At 35.7% G+C, this 14,849-nt stretch overlaps 2 protein-coding genes across 2 annotated transcripts in view; one reads left to right on the top strand and one right to left on the bottom strand.

Annotated features, from left to right (window-relative positions):
- The window catches only part of LOC105381172 (dihydropyrimidinase), a 36,822-nt gene extending 36,207 nt beyond the window's left edge, over positions 1-615 (bottom strand). Inside the window, exon 1 of the mRNA XM_048630868.1 lies at positions 422-615. Coding sequence (XP_048486825.1) covers positions 422-466 — 45 coding nt within the window. The 5' untranslated portion in view covers positions 467-615. The remainder of the gene's footprint in view (positions 1-421) is intronic.
- Positions 616-1,039: 424 nt separating this feature from the next.
- The window catches only part of LOC105381171 (endothelin-converting enzyme homolog), a 50,790-nt gene continuing 36,980 nt past the window's right edge, over positions 1,040-14,849 (top strand). Inside the window, exons 1-2 of the mRNA XM_048630740.1 lie at positions 1,040-1,236; positions 14,523-14,633. Coding sequence (XP_048486697.1) covers positions 1,204-1,236; positions 14,523-14,633 — 144 coding nt within the window. The 5' untranslated portion in view covers positions 1,040-1,203. The remainder of the gene's footprint in view (positions 1,237-14,522; positions 14,634-14,849) is intronic.

The raw sequence follows: 14,849 nt of genomic DNA, 5'->3' as shown, positions 1-14,849 counted from the left end.
GTTTATGTTATGTACCTACCTACCTAGTAAGTATTATTTTTAATTTAAGATAGCAAACCATTTAATACCGGAGAGCGATAGCGATGTTGCTCATGCTAGCCATATAAAAAAATAAAATAGATAAAATCATCTGTATTAGTTGGATAAGTATAATACCTACTTAAAAAGACTGAGAAGGAAGCACATAAAGTGCAAGGTTTAATTCAGAACCAGGTGGGTAAATGTTGCTATTTTTACTCATTTTCGCAAGCACCGGCAACCTACTTCTGCTAAAAACAGGTCATGCTGTAAATTCCCACGGGCGATTATTTTCTGTTCAGTCAGTATTCGCGAGGTCGACTATATTGAACCGGGGTATCCCATTGAGATGTTTTTTTTCCATTGCGAATTTTGAATAAAAACAACAGGTTGAACACCTTACCTGAAGGTGTATGGGAACTTTTTTCACAGGTGCGCTGGTCGCCATGTTAGCTTTGAATATCAGCTATCAAAACACTAAACACACAAAGTTATTTTCAAGATCTCCGGTAGGCAATTTTCACTGAACACGGAGCGAGCACTTTGTATAAAACGTTATCTCTTTAGACACGGGCAAACGCCTACTGATAATTTTCTCCCATTGAGTTTACTACGGATCCCCACTATAGCGCGTGCGTAGTAAATGTTATCGGCGCCCCTCCTTTTGTTTTTTTGTGAACCGAAATGTGAAGCGCGAGCACTGGTAGTCCACGACTGAATTAACTGCTTCTGTAGAATATCGCTAGATGGCGTTAATTTAAGTTTTTACATGTAACATTTTAAGAACTATTTAATTGAAATGATTATCAAATAAAACGTACAGTAGTCAATATAACAAGAAAAATAAACAAGACAGATTAACTATAACAAATATTGAAACAAACCAATACTCATTTTATTCATAGAGGGATTACAAAAAAAGTTGTTCAAATGGGTGAAAAGTCCTGAGGGTTTATGTTTACTAGCTTTTAAAACAGGTGGCGCTGTATATTTATATAGGAGCCGATCATTATAGCCGCAGAGCCGACTGCCAAAACATTTCAGACTTTCCAACCATGCGTCGAGACGACGGGCTACCGATTTTTGGCGCCCATTTTAATACACATTTATATTGAATAAAACCATTTTTGTTGACAATATCAAATGTGAAGTGCAGTGAGTGTGAGATAAGTTATTTTTGCACAGATGCCCACCCTACATCTGAAACCTGGAATCACGGTAAAAAATATAAATATCGCTAGTAAATTCTGAAAATTTTCGAGCTTTGCATATAAATAGGTCGTTTATTTCAACTTTTGATAAATGTGCTTCGAACGCTTGTTGTGTTTTAGTTTTAATTTGAAAGATTTCTGCGTAGATTCCTTATTTTTTAAGCAAAGACCTTGACAAACAAAGATGAGCGCCCAGCGATAAAATCCGATACGTTAAGGGAACGCTTTTCACTGTCACGAACACTTTATTCAGGGTTTTCTTTGACATTGCAGATCACTTGTTTTTTCAACTAAATAACACATTTTTTTACATTGCCTGTGTCTTAACGATTTGTTAACGTCGTTACCGTTAAACACTAACTATATTTAGTAACCACTATGCATATTTACATTAAGTTTTCATCCTGCATTACTTTTTTATTTCTTAGTTAATCTCATATTAATTAAGTATATTTTGGTACTGTGTGGTAATTTAGTATTTTCACTGTTGTTTACGCATGACCTTGACCTTCGCGATAAAGCCTTATATCGCTATGTCAACTATTGGTGTTGTTACCCTATTCGCCGCTACAGCGGGCGAATTAATTTAGTTTTTCTGTGAATTTTCCCATCTTGGTTTGGTTGTAGGTTGTCTGCGTGTCAAACCAAACAACTAAAGAAACAGCTAACAAATAGGGGAAAAATATAACTAAAGTGATCTTGCTAGTAGAGGCAAACAATTACATAGAGATGAAAAAAACATAAATAAATACCTACTTTACTTAACTAATTTATCTAAGTCCTAATAATGTGTTGCGAAAACTCAGTGACTTGCTTCCCGGTCACCATAAGACCGCCCTTTCCCCTGTGGGGTCGTAAAGAAAATTCAAGCAAATATTGTTTGAAATATATCCTCAAAAATTAGGTATGATATACCATGACCTTGAAACTAATCTAAATAATCTCCTAACTCGATCAAAACAACTGTTGATTATCACACAAACAACCACTATCAGACTTTAGCCCCATATCCATAAAAACAAATGAAAGCTTTCAATGGAAAATTTGCGTTTGCAATAAAATTGGAAAGCTCTTGAAGCGGGGTGAATACTGAAGTGCTATAGAAATATTGATCCGATATTTCGCTATCGCTAGGTACTAGCAATGATAGTGTTATTGGAAAATGCGATTTGCGATTCTGCGCGTCAATTTTAGTGGTGATATAAGTTTGGTTGTATCTGTGATGATGTATGTTTTCCGATAAGCTCTAAAGTCTGATCGATTGGAATGAATTGATGATTTATTTATTTATTTATTTATTTATTTATTTAGGAAAATCAACAGCGTTACAATGGTACAAATACAAGGTAAAAACATAACAGTAAGGCCAATTACAGATTTCCTCTAATATTACTGTACTTATATATTATGTGTAGAAGTTAGTTTTATTATTAATTTTAATTTAACAAATTAGTGTAGGTACTACGTGCCTAGGTTTTACATCTTATTCTTTTAATTACTAGTTACAAACATAGGTTAGGTAAAATTAATCGCAGCTTGCTTATAGGATAGGTGGGAAAGGGGGGGGGGGGGGTAAATATTATATAATATGATTTTTATAAAAATATATATATATATAAATAAATGCAATATAACATATAACTACTTTATCCATATATTAGGTACATAATATGCATTATAGGTAATCTATAATTTTCTGCTCACAAGAGAGTTAACTTTGTTTTTAAAGGACGGTTTGGAAAGGTCAAATAAGTCTAATTCACTGAAGTGTTTATTATATGTCCGGGTAATTCTAGTCAACACCGTGTTCTGTGCGTAGTTAGTCCGACAAAGCGGAACATGCAGCAGCGGAGTGTGGCGCGTGCGGCGCGCGGGCGCCGCCAGCCCCACCTCCCGCAGCAGCGGCGGGCAGTCCACGCGGCTGCGCAGCACGTCGTGAAGGAACATCATATCCGATACGATACGACGATTATTAAGGGTCTGCATATTGAAGTGATCACAGCTACTCTCATAGGAATCAAAATACTTCCGGGACTTGTAGTTAAGATGGTTAGTAAACTTTTTCTGGATCCTTTCTATTTGATGATCGTACGTGATATACTGGGGAGTCCAGATACAGGAGGCATATTCGAGAATGCTACGGACATAGGCGTTATATACCATTTTGATACTGTCAATATCTTTGATAGGCTTACATGCTCGTATAACAAAGCCCAGGTTTTTGTAAGCTTTGTCTGTGATTATATCTATGTGTTGATCCATTAATAGTTTACTGTCGAAGTATACACCTAAATCTCTCACCAAATCTGTTTTGTCTATAATAGTATTTTGTAGGCTATAAGGAAATTTAATCGGGGCACGTTTACGAGAAAATGATATAGTTTGACATTTATCAACATTGACTTTAATCCTATTTGTTTCGTAGTATACTGACAATCGATTCAAATCGGCCTGTAAGTTATGACAGTTAGCTTCAGTTTTAATGTCCAAGAAAATCTTTGTGTCATCTGCGTACATAAGGAATTTCGAGTGTAAAAAGCATGTGTAGATATCGTACAGATAGACGTTGTAAAAGAGTGGCCCTAAATGAGATCCCTGGGGAACTCCGGAGGGGATTTGCACAAAGTCCGATTTGTAACCTCCCACGACAACTGCCTGAGATCTGTTTGAGAGGTATGACTCCACCCATCGAAGGAGATCGCCGTGTATGCCTAGGTGCTGTAACTTACGCAGCAGTATGACGTGGTCCACACGATCGAAAGCCTTTTCGAAGTCTGTGTACACCACGTCAACTTGGCTATGATCATCCATTGCTTTGTGAACGAAATTCATGAATAGAGACAGATTTGTTGTTGTTGATCGACCTTGTAAAAACCCGTGTTGCTCCGTAGGTATACTGCGGGACAGGGATGTGTAAAGACTACCATACACCAATTTTTCAAATATTTTCCCAAAAATATTCAACTTGGATATTGGCCTATAGTGGTCTACTTTGAGTTTCGATCCTTTTTTATGAATGGGGGAAATGTAAGCTTCTTTCCACTTGATTGGGAAAATACCTTCTTTTAGAGACCTATTTAAAATAATATAAAGGGGAGTCACTATTGCTGGTAGACTCCTTACAATAAAAACTGGGGGTATGCAATCACTTCCAGCACCTGTATGGATATCAAGGGACTTTAGACATTTAGTTATTTCGTCGTGAGTTAATGATAGTGAATGACATGGTGAACTGGATCCCATTTGTGGTGGGGGTAACTGAATATCCGGGTAGCTGTCAGCAACCTCAACAAACACACTATAGAAAAAGCTATTAAATGCACCACAGATATCTGGGCCTTCCGTATACTTTTTGTCTCTGAATGTTACGACTTTAGGGAACCTAGGGCTATTTCGCATATTTTTTATAAAAGACCAAAAGCATTTAGAATTTTTCTTTATATTAATTTCCATTTCACGGATATATTTATTTTTACATTCGACTTCGATTTTACGTTGTCTCTTTCGGAGCAGAGCAAATTCGTTGTAGTCTAATCTATTTTTAAAACGTTTCCAGCGAGCATGGGCTTTGGATTTCTCTTTTCCTATGATTGATGAATGATTTTGTTTGTATGAGTACTTCTACGTAGGCTATTCACATTTCATAAAACATCACAATATTTAGATACCTACTTACTTATATCATTTTTATTAACACAATATATTAACAGCAATAATAAGGCCGCTTTTTTGTACTGTTTTTATTTTAAAGTTTTTATTTTGTATGTTGTTATATTTTGGTGCAAATAAAGAGTATATTGTATTGTATATTGTACAGGTGATAAACATTATATTCAAAACTCGTAAATAAAAGTGGTTAAAAAATGACCCCCTGAGTCACCTCTTTCGGCTTACTATACCACTTTTGAAATCCCTGTATACCTACATACAAAAGTTTAAGTATGAAAGTATGCAGATAGGTAACTTTGATTTTTTCAAAGAGCAAATTTTACCAGCAAGCTTTCGATCAAATATTTGTCAAAAAAGAAATTACTTAAACCCACTTTGGAAAGGAAGTTATGACGTAGATACATAGATAAAATAAAAAGAAAAGAATCCGCTAACCGTAAGCCTACTTTACAATGTCGTATGTCATAGATTAATCCACTTTAGCTCGCAAACATACCTCCGTTGTCACCGAGTTGACTCACACCGTGACGACAATACAGACTCTACAAGGTTTCTAGTTTCTAGCTGCTTAGCTAGGCTAAACTAGGTTTGTTTATTTATACGTGAAGTTCATAATGACCTGTGACTCTTCATCATCATCAGCATTTAGTCCTCTTTCTGTGTATCATCCATGTTAGGTGCTCCTTTAATTATTGTAAGTAGTCCATCTTTTTCGGTACGAAATGATCGGAATAAAAAAATCGAACCATTTTTGCTGTCACTCTAATGTAGGTACTTACCTATCTCCTTTGATCATAAATCATAATATAATTATTAAGACCTTCCAGTACCTAACCAAGTTATGGAAATTATTTTTTGATCTGAACGACTTTTCGAAGTAAACAGGAAAAAGAAAATTCATTATGATAACGAATACAATATTCGTAACATAACAAACATTATCACGTAGGATTTGTATTTGACAGCAGTTTTATCTTTAAAAAAAAACCCATTCTAATATTATTATAGAAAAATCCTGGTGCAAATGGAGTATGTAAGTACTTTATGTATTTTACTAAAACGCTACGCTAGATATATTGTATAGTATAGTACCAGGCGCGGATCCAGACCTCAAAATAGGTGATGGGCAAGTCAAAAACCCAAAAAATAATTAACAGATGTAGCTGGTCCCTTCATCATCAGGGATCGCATCTACTACTACTACTACTACATCCGTGTATTTTTTCATTTTTTTTGGATTAACCATTTAGCCCACAGGGCGGGTGGGGGGTGCATTTAGGTCTAACAAAAATTAGCACTTCAAAGCTTAATATTTTGTAAACCAATCACTGAATCAAAAAATGGTTTGAGCTTACTTTGTCGGGGCCGTAAATTTGTATAGGTATTTATGCGGAATATCAGCTTGATATATTTATCCGTGTCTGAGAAAAACGGTGGTAGTGACAGACAGACAGACGGACACTAAAGTGATCCTATAAGGTTTCCTTTTTTCCTTTTGAGGTACGGAATCCTAAAAAAGGTGGTTTTGCGTCGCCTTGAGGTATTGATAGGATTGATAGGTAGCAGATTTTTGTGTATGTTGGTATTGATCATAACGCAATTTTTCCTTTCCAAAAGCCCTGTGGATCAATAAATAGTTATTTATTTATTAAATAAGGAACACCAGCAGTTAACACAACAGACATAACAATAAATTTTACATTTAAATTCTGAAAAAACAGGTTATGAAATTTTTAACCGAAAAAAGTTTGTGCTAACGGCAAAACTTACTAAGTATACAACTAGACTAAATTCTCATTTAATAGGGAATATGCATGTGTTTGTCTTTTTATTCGATAATTTTACATCACTTTATAATAGTCAAAAAATTCAACGCCAAAAATAGTAATTTAAGGTATTTTAAATAAAGTTAAAAAGAGGATGGGCGTTTTGGGACATATAATGTCCAGTCATACATCGTTGGATAGCTCTTTTCAAGTGCGCAAAAAATAATATGACGAAAAATCCGTATAATTTATTAATTTTGAAATATATTCGTCAGCAGCAAGTCTTTTTCAGCGACATTGCACTCTCTCGATGACAGTTAGGGCGTAATACACGTAAACACGTAATATTAAAATGAGAGAAATTACTTTTAACTGGTTTTATTTACTGAGTTAATAAACAAATATAATATTATTATGAATGATGATCATTTGTTATAAAAAAAACTATGAATAAAATCAGTTCTATGAGCATAGATTATTCTGAGAATGACATACTTATGAAAACCTTTTACGTCACATCCGCCCTAAGAAAATTCGTATCGTTTCTAAAGTTTGAATTTATTGCAGTTTTTTTCTACTTTTCAACAATTATATACGTGCTCAAAAATAAATTAAAATCAAAAATATTGATAGAGGCATAATTTTGTAATAACAAAGTTTATTAAAAATAATATTTGAACTTTATTTGAAACACATCCATATTCCCTATGTGGCTAATTTTATCTTTATAGGCCGAATAGTTTTATTTATATTACCTACAGCTATTTCATTAAAAGTCTACTTATGAGCAATAAAAAAGTTACACTTACAAAATCTCGACACCAATTTTTAATAAAACATTTCGAATTTGATCAAAATCTTAAAGTTTTTTAAAATAATACAGTTTATTATAAAAACTATATGGCTGATTGGGGTCAAACTAGTCACGTTGTACTTATACGTAAGTAGTGACATTTGCTGTTAGCCATAACTCACTCTTGGCATGACCGAAAATTTTATGGTTTTTGAATTCTTTACAACTATCCAGAGGGCTTCCGAGGTGGAAAAAAAATATTTAGCATAACCAGAAATCATCACCATCAGCATCATTGTAAAAAACAAAACAATCATACGAAAATGATAAAATAACGAAATTATTATATTGAAATCCCGTGGTGTGATATGGCAAGGAATTTAGGTGATGGGCATGCCCATCTTGCCCATATGGGTGGATCCGCGCCTGTATAGTACTAAGTATTCAATAGGATAAGTACTGTCCCTGAAGGGCTAGCACGAGGCGCAATTAAGAGGTGACAAAAGCTTTCCATCGCGGTCACTCAGCAGCCCCAAGATCGAGAACGATAGAGAACTTTTGGAGGAGAGTATACCTTCGCGATTCTAGCGAAATAGGTATTTAGGAAAATATTTGTTATCACTTACGCTCTCATGCCCTGGGCACGGGTGTGATAGAGATGCACTGCAGCACGCGGCTGACAATAGGTACTTTTCTTAATGAAATTCTGGTATCGGGAGAAAACGTTTTACACTAACTAAATATCAACCAATCTTTTAGATTTTGGTGTTTATCACTTCAGCATAATATATTCTAGGTTTATAGGTTTCGCTTTTTTTTTAAATACATTGTTATTGTTCAACCAACGGCTTCATTCAACACACAAAAATTACGTTATTTGAGGTGCCTATAAGTTTAAAGCTATAAAATTTTTCGAAAAAAGTAAAAGCTATAAACTTAGTTATTCCTTGTGTCAATCACATACTAAAAAATCATGGAGATTGGATAATATTTAGTGGTAGTAAAACGTTTTCTCTTTTTGTATGGACGAGCAAGTGCTATACTCTCCTCTTAATCGCGATCGCGCCCCGTGCTAGCCCTTCGGAAAACATGAGTTTTAATACGATTTGAATTTGAATTCTGAATATTCCTATTCTTCTTCTTGATTGAATATTAAATGGGTACTTAATACTATTTGTTGTTGTAAAGTTAAGTCAAAATCAACTAAAACTACTCCCCATCACCATTTAACTAACTCGGATGAACAAATCATTCTATACATAAATTTTCCCACAAATCAAAAGCCAGATGTTTATTTTATTTTATTTTTATTTATTTGAGACAATAAACAGATGTACATTAAAACTTACTAAGTAGACTTAGATTAAATATAATTATGTTAATATACATCCCACAACATTGTCTACAAGTATGTTAACATAGTACTGTTATTACAGTTCAAAATCTAGAAGTGCGATGATTGGTGATTTGATAGTGGAAGTAAAGTGATGTTTACGAGAAAAAAAAAGAAGATATTTCTGTAATGATTTAGGAAGCAACCTGTTGCTAATATTGTGCAAATATGGTATAGTTAATGCAAATATGTAGTAATCCAAACATAATAACAAATTAATTCTAATTATCTAGTTAATTTCTGAAAACTTTGTGTATATTGTTTTTAAAATCTGCAAATTTTGAAAACATATCAATATGCTCAAAGTGCTTATTGTAGGAATCAGCGATGCGGCAGAGAGGCGCGCGCCGGCCGGCGTTCGTGTGACGCAGGCTCGTCGCGAACATGCGGTATGCGCGCGCCTCCCGCCGCACCACTGTTCTAGGTACATAGCTATGTTTGTAGCAGCTTTCAACTTGAATACAGTTCCATGAAAGATGGTCTTTATCTAGTAAAGTACAAAATACTTACTATGTTTATATTGAATCTTCCACATTATGTGGATCTTTCAAGTGTGAGCACTATACAGGGTGTTAATGACATGCTCCCGAATAAATAACCTCCTGAAGTCATGATCTAACGGCAAAACTGATGATAATTTCTCTCCAAGAAAGATATCGTCGGAAATAAACTTCGTTATGATCTCATATACCTACTAAATACTTGTATTTTTTTAGCGATCTTGGCTCACTTTGGTTCATCCAATGTGGTTTAAAATATCGTACTTTCACAGCCTGTAAACAAGCTTTTAAGTTTCAAGGTTAGAGACATTAGTTAAATTACCTACTAAAGAATATTTTAATGATGTACTTACGTCTAATAACAAAAGACAACAGTAACTGTCGAAGAAGCAATTCAAACAAATGCTATATCCGATGATTATCACGAATGGACATCCATCAAATAAATAATACGAGTAAGCCAAATACGATACCTAGGAATTATCATTGACCAGAATCTCTCTTGGAAACCGCACATAATCGCCATTTCCAAGAAACTTCGGTCTTTGATCCACTTTTTTTGGCAGCTTCGTAACATCGCTGATAGTAGCTTAATGTGGAGTGTCTACTATGCTCTTGCACACTCCGTCATTGACTACGGCATTTTAGCATATGGAGGTGCTTGCGCCACTACGCTTAGTTTGGCTCAACCTGCCCAAAATAGTATAATTCGTGTGATAAACAAAAAACCTTCACGCTATCATAATGAGGATCTCTATAAAGAAGCAGGTGTCCTTAATATTCGACAACAGTATATGTACAGGCTGTGTAATTATTACCACAACAATAAACATCTACATAAACTGAATACTCGAGTTGTTACTCGATCCGCACACGTAGGTAAGTTACTGGTAGATGCTACAAATACTGCTTTTGGGCAGAGATTTTACTATTGGCTTGGCCCGCGACTGTATAACAAAATACCAGCCGATGTAAAATCTCACTTAGAGCGTAATAAAAGGGCATGTAAAAGGTGGATAAATAGTATTGGTATTGTGGACTCAGAAATACTATTAAAACACATCAATAAATGAGATTTTTTCTAGTTACTTATACTTATACTTATAGTCACACACATTATTAACCTATTATATGTGAAATTATATTGAGGTATACATTACTTTTCCTATATATATCATATGTTATGTATAATATATAAAATATTATATTTTAGGTATTCTACCCAGGTTTAATATATTTATGTTAAATTATCCTATTTATATACGTATTATATATTTAAATTAATTAGTTTGTTTAATACAGTAGGCAAAATAAAATATAATTTACCTAGTTTTTGTTTAATAATAATATGTTCAAAACATTCCTTTAATAAAATTTAAAGCATAATGAGGAACGGAACAGAACCTTCACACTTCAGCACGGGCCTGCCTAGTGAAGTGTGCAGACAACTTACTGCGATCTTATGATCCTACAAAATTGTAATCTCATTTTGTAATAAATAAATAAAAAAATAATAAGTAGAAATAAATTGGCCGCAATTTACTTATCAGTAAATAAGCGTCGGGAGGCTCTATTACGACCACAACACTAGATAATCAGTTATTTGTACTATAGTAGTAAGTAGTAAGTATCGCAGGCTAAAAACATTCGTCATCTCTAGGATTTTTGATAGTTTGTTTTGCAGATAAACATATTTGGGCACTACTAGTAGCAACACAGGACAGGACCGGAAAAAATAGAGGACAAAAAGGAGGCCTATACCCAACAGTACATAGACGATAGAAGGCTGATGATGACGATGATGATAGCAGCAACTAGTAGCTCCTTATCTTCACAATAGCAGCGTCGAGGCTCACGCGGGTATACTATCAGGCTATTTCTACCGGCCTGTCTCTGTTTACACGATATTGTTTACAATTACCCAGTCTCTATGTAAACTTTCTTGAGCAAGTCACTGATCTTGCGAGGCCAAGGTGAAGGTGATTTAGTAGACACATAAATAAAACTAAACTAATACGGGTAGGCAGAGGTGCAATTACGCATTTATCGTTAGAGGTTGGTATGGTAATTCCATCATCATCAGCCAATAATCATCCACTGCTGGACATAGGCCTCTCCCAAGGAGCGCCACAACACTCGGTCCTCGGCCTTCCTCATCCAACCACTACCCGCCACCCGCCTAAGGTCGTCAGTCCAGCGGGCAATTCCAATGGTTTGGTAATTCCTGAAGCTCATTTTTTATAAATTTTGGACCTTTGTTCCCATCGAGTCACACATCAAACCTGTCACACTGTATACAGTTGGGAATTCTTCATGAAAAGTGTGCCATCTAGTCACAGTGTTACTCGATGGGAGTGTTACTCGTTGGGAATGCTTTATTTCTGAATTCCAAACCAGCCTCTGTAACTGGATGGGAAAATGAACTAGAAAATTCCCAACTGTTCTCCCGTTACTCGTTAAGATTTTTTCAGTGATGATGAATTTTGATGATGCCTAACCAGTGATAGGTAGGTACTGTGACTTATATTAGTATTTATTGTTACGTATTTCTTTATTTCGTTTCTTGAAAAAGTATGAAAATAGAAATAATTATTCCGAACTATCAAATAAGTTTTATTAAACTAGTTAACAATAAAATTATAAAATCAACACCGAATTATAAAATCAAAACTTTTTTTTATTTTTCACATTTCTATGAATGATTGATACTGGGTGGGTAGTACAGCAGTAGCCATAAAATAATAGAGAAAATGAAAACTTTCATTTCCCAAATTTTGCGTGGAGGTGACATTATGGCAGTTTGATATTATCGACTCATATCTGCTCTGCTCCACCATGAAGAAATAATTAGGTACTTCCATGGTACTTCCGAGGTACTTACCTCAGATTAATGATGATCTGGCGCTTACACCGCGGGCGCGCCTCGGACATAGACGGAAGATGCAGATGATCTTAAAATAATGGCAAAAAAATTGGGGACCAACACCGATTCGGAAAACTTAAACTAGTTACATAACACTTAATATTACTGTTTTGCATAACAGCCATGTAGTAGTTATAAGTTATCGCATATGGTGGAATTCAGATCCATTGGACTCTTGTATTGGCTCAAAAGACTTGAGTTTTCACTATCGCCATCTACCTTAATCTCTTATTCCCACCATCCAAAGGTTGTCTGGCAGAGATCGCTTTTAGTGATAAGACCGCCTTTAGTACCCTAATTAAGTTCATCATCATTAGCCTATAGCAGTCCACTGCTGGACGTAGGCCTCTCCCAAAGCACGCCACTAGATGCCATATTTAGCTTTCCGCATCCAAATTAAGTTACAACTTGTGTATTTTATTAATCTTTTTGGGTGTACAAATAAAGTGTATTCTATTCTATTCTATAATCGGTTTTGTCTATGGTGGAAAATCCCAACAAGTTACTGTGACTTGTTGGGAATTTTCATTTTTATAATCCCAACTAGTTACAGTGTTACAGTTGTATGTGACACGTTGGGAATGAAGGAAAAAGGTGTTTCAACGAGTAACAGAGTGTGGACTGATGGGAATTTTGAACGTAAAATTCCCAACGAGTAACAGTGTGACTGGTTGAGGTGTGACTGGCTGGGAACAAAGGATTTTGGATATGAACAAGAGTTGGAACTTGAGGCTTATTCTAGTATGCCAGTAAACAAACTACTTAACGATAACAATGGCTACAGGCCATCTAATGCCTCATCCAGACTCACGCCGAGAAGACCCCAGACGTGAGAGTGTGATGAGTTTCTCGTTTTCTCGCTCGGGTGTTCTCCGATCGGTGTCTAAAAAGCCCCCGTAAAAAGCTTTTACGGGGGCGAGAAAGAGATTGAAACTCTTAATCGTGCTCACGCACACAATAATATAGCAGCTGCACCAAAGTCGACGTCCATGTCGGATAGTAGCGACGAGAACACAAGTGAGACCACACCATGAGTGTGGATGGTTCACCGAGAACTCGAGAAGTCTCGATAAACCTCTCGCCAAGACTTCTCGGGGTGAGTCTGGATTATGCGTAGATAGAGTCGTGGTAAGTGTGAGACCCTCTTCGGTGCTTTAGTAATAAAATACTATTACCAATTTCTAGGTAATACTATGTTAAACTTACATACTAATAAACATTAATGCACATAATGTAACCAATAAATATAATAATCACGCGACTAACATTATACTTAATCAAAAGAAAGTTAATTGCAGAGGTTTATCGTTTCTTGTTTAGTCTATTCGAATAGGTACTAGACTAGCCCTAGACTAAACTAGTTGTGGCAGACATTATGTCATCATTTGAATAGGAGCACTGAGATATATTGGAACCAAGGTTTATTTACAAACTCGGAAGAAATTGTTATCAGTAGTGATAGTGATAGCTACTGATCGTCTATGTTTTAACAAAGAGATAATAAAATATGTTTCTATTTTTAATATTTGTTTGGTAAGAATCAATAATATAACATGACGTTATTATTAACGTTACTGAAAATATAGGTAGGTATAGCAGCTGATTAACGGATATAGCTCTACTGTACACCATATAACATTGATACTCAACCTTCCTTGCAATCTAGTAACTCTATGTATAGGACACGTATTTTTTTTAATATATTTTTTTGTGATATTTGTCGCTGCCTGTACTCAGATCGGACAACTGACTCTTGCTGACTATACCTACAATCCTATAGTGCCACAAACTTATCTGTTCCGGTGAGAGTGAACTAAATTGATCCATATCTCATTACTTACTAATTAATTGTACATTGATATGGATTAGATGGGTTTATTAAAACCTCAAGGGCAAATTACCACTACGGGCAAACTTAAAATCTTATAAAATTAAGAAATATTACACATTTACTTGAACTGTCACCGGAACAGATAAGTTTGTGGCACTATAACCCCAAGAACACGACAGAAAATGATCTGGTTAATGTCAACATTCAATCTATGTCTGTCACTTTCTGTCCATATACTGTCAAAGCCAGGCAGCAAATATTTAAGGTCGACATTAGCGTAAAGTTCCTTAACTCAGCGCAAGCCTCTCGCTTATCTCTTTTAACCTCTAGGGTAGTCCCTTCAGTCTTTATGCCTCCTCTTTAAATTAGGTGTCTAGGGTTTTCCCTTAGGTCTTTATCTTCTCGGGTCTGGTTGCAGATGGCGCGCTACAAGAAGACGGGGTTCATGGACGAGGACGCGGGCTCCGTGAGCTCCATCCAGCTGAACGAGGGCGTCCGGTCCGGCGGCACCCACATCCGCTACCACATGGTAAGTCACACTACTGTTCTCTACCACACGCCTTGCAGTAGCAAACTGTATGCACTGTCCACGTTAAGTTCTCAGGTGACCAAACTATGTAGCTATCCTAAAGACGCAATGCTCGTGGCAGATCGCGCTGGCAAAAGCGTCACTGAAAAAGTTTACCATAGATAGTCGCTTTCTTAGGTACCTAAATATAAAAATGACATTATGGAAGCGAGGTTC

Source organism: Plutella xylostella, chromosome 27 (assembly GCF_932276165.1).
Source record: "Plutella xylostella chromosome 27, ilPluXylo3.1, whole genome shotgun sequence".
Classification (NCBI taxonomy): Eukaryota; Metazoa; Arthropoda; class Insecta; order Lepidoptera; family Plutellidae; genus Plutella; species Plutella xylostella.
The sequence above is the reverse complement of the archived record's forward strand: the minus strand, read 5'-3'. Positions and strand labels throughout refer to the sequence as shown.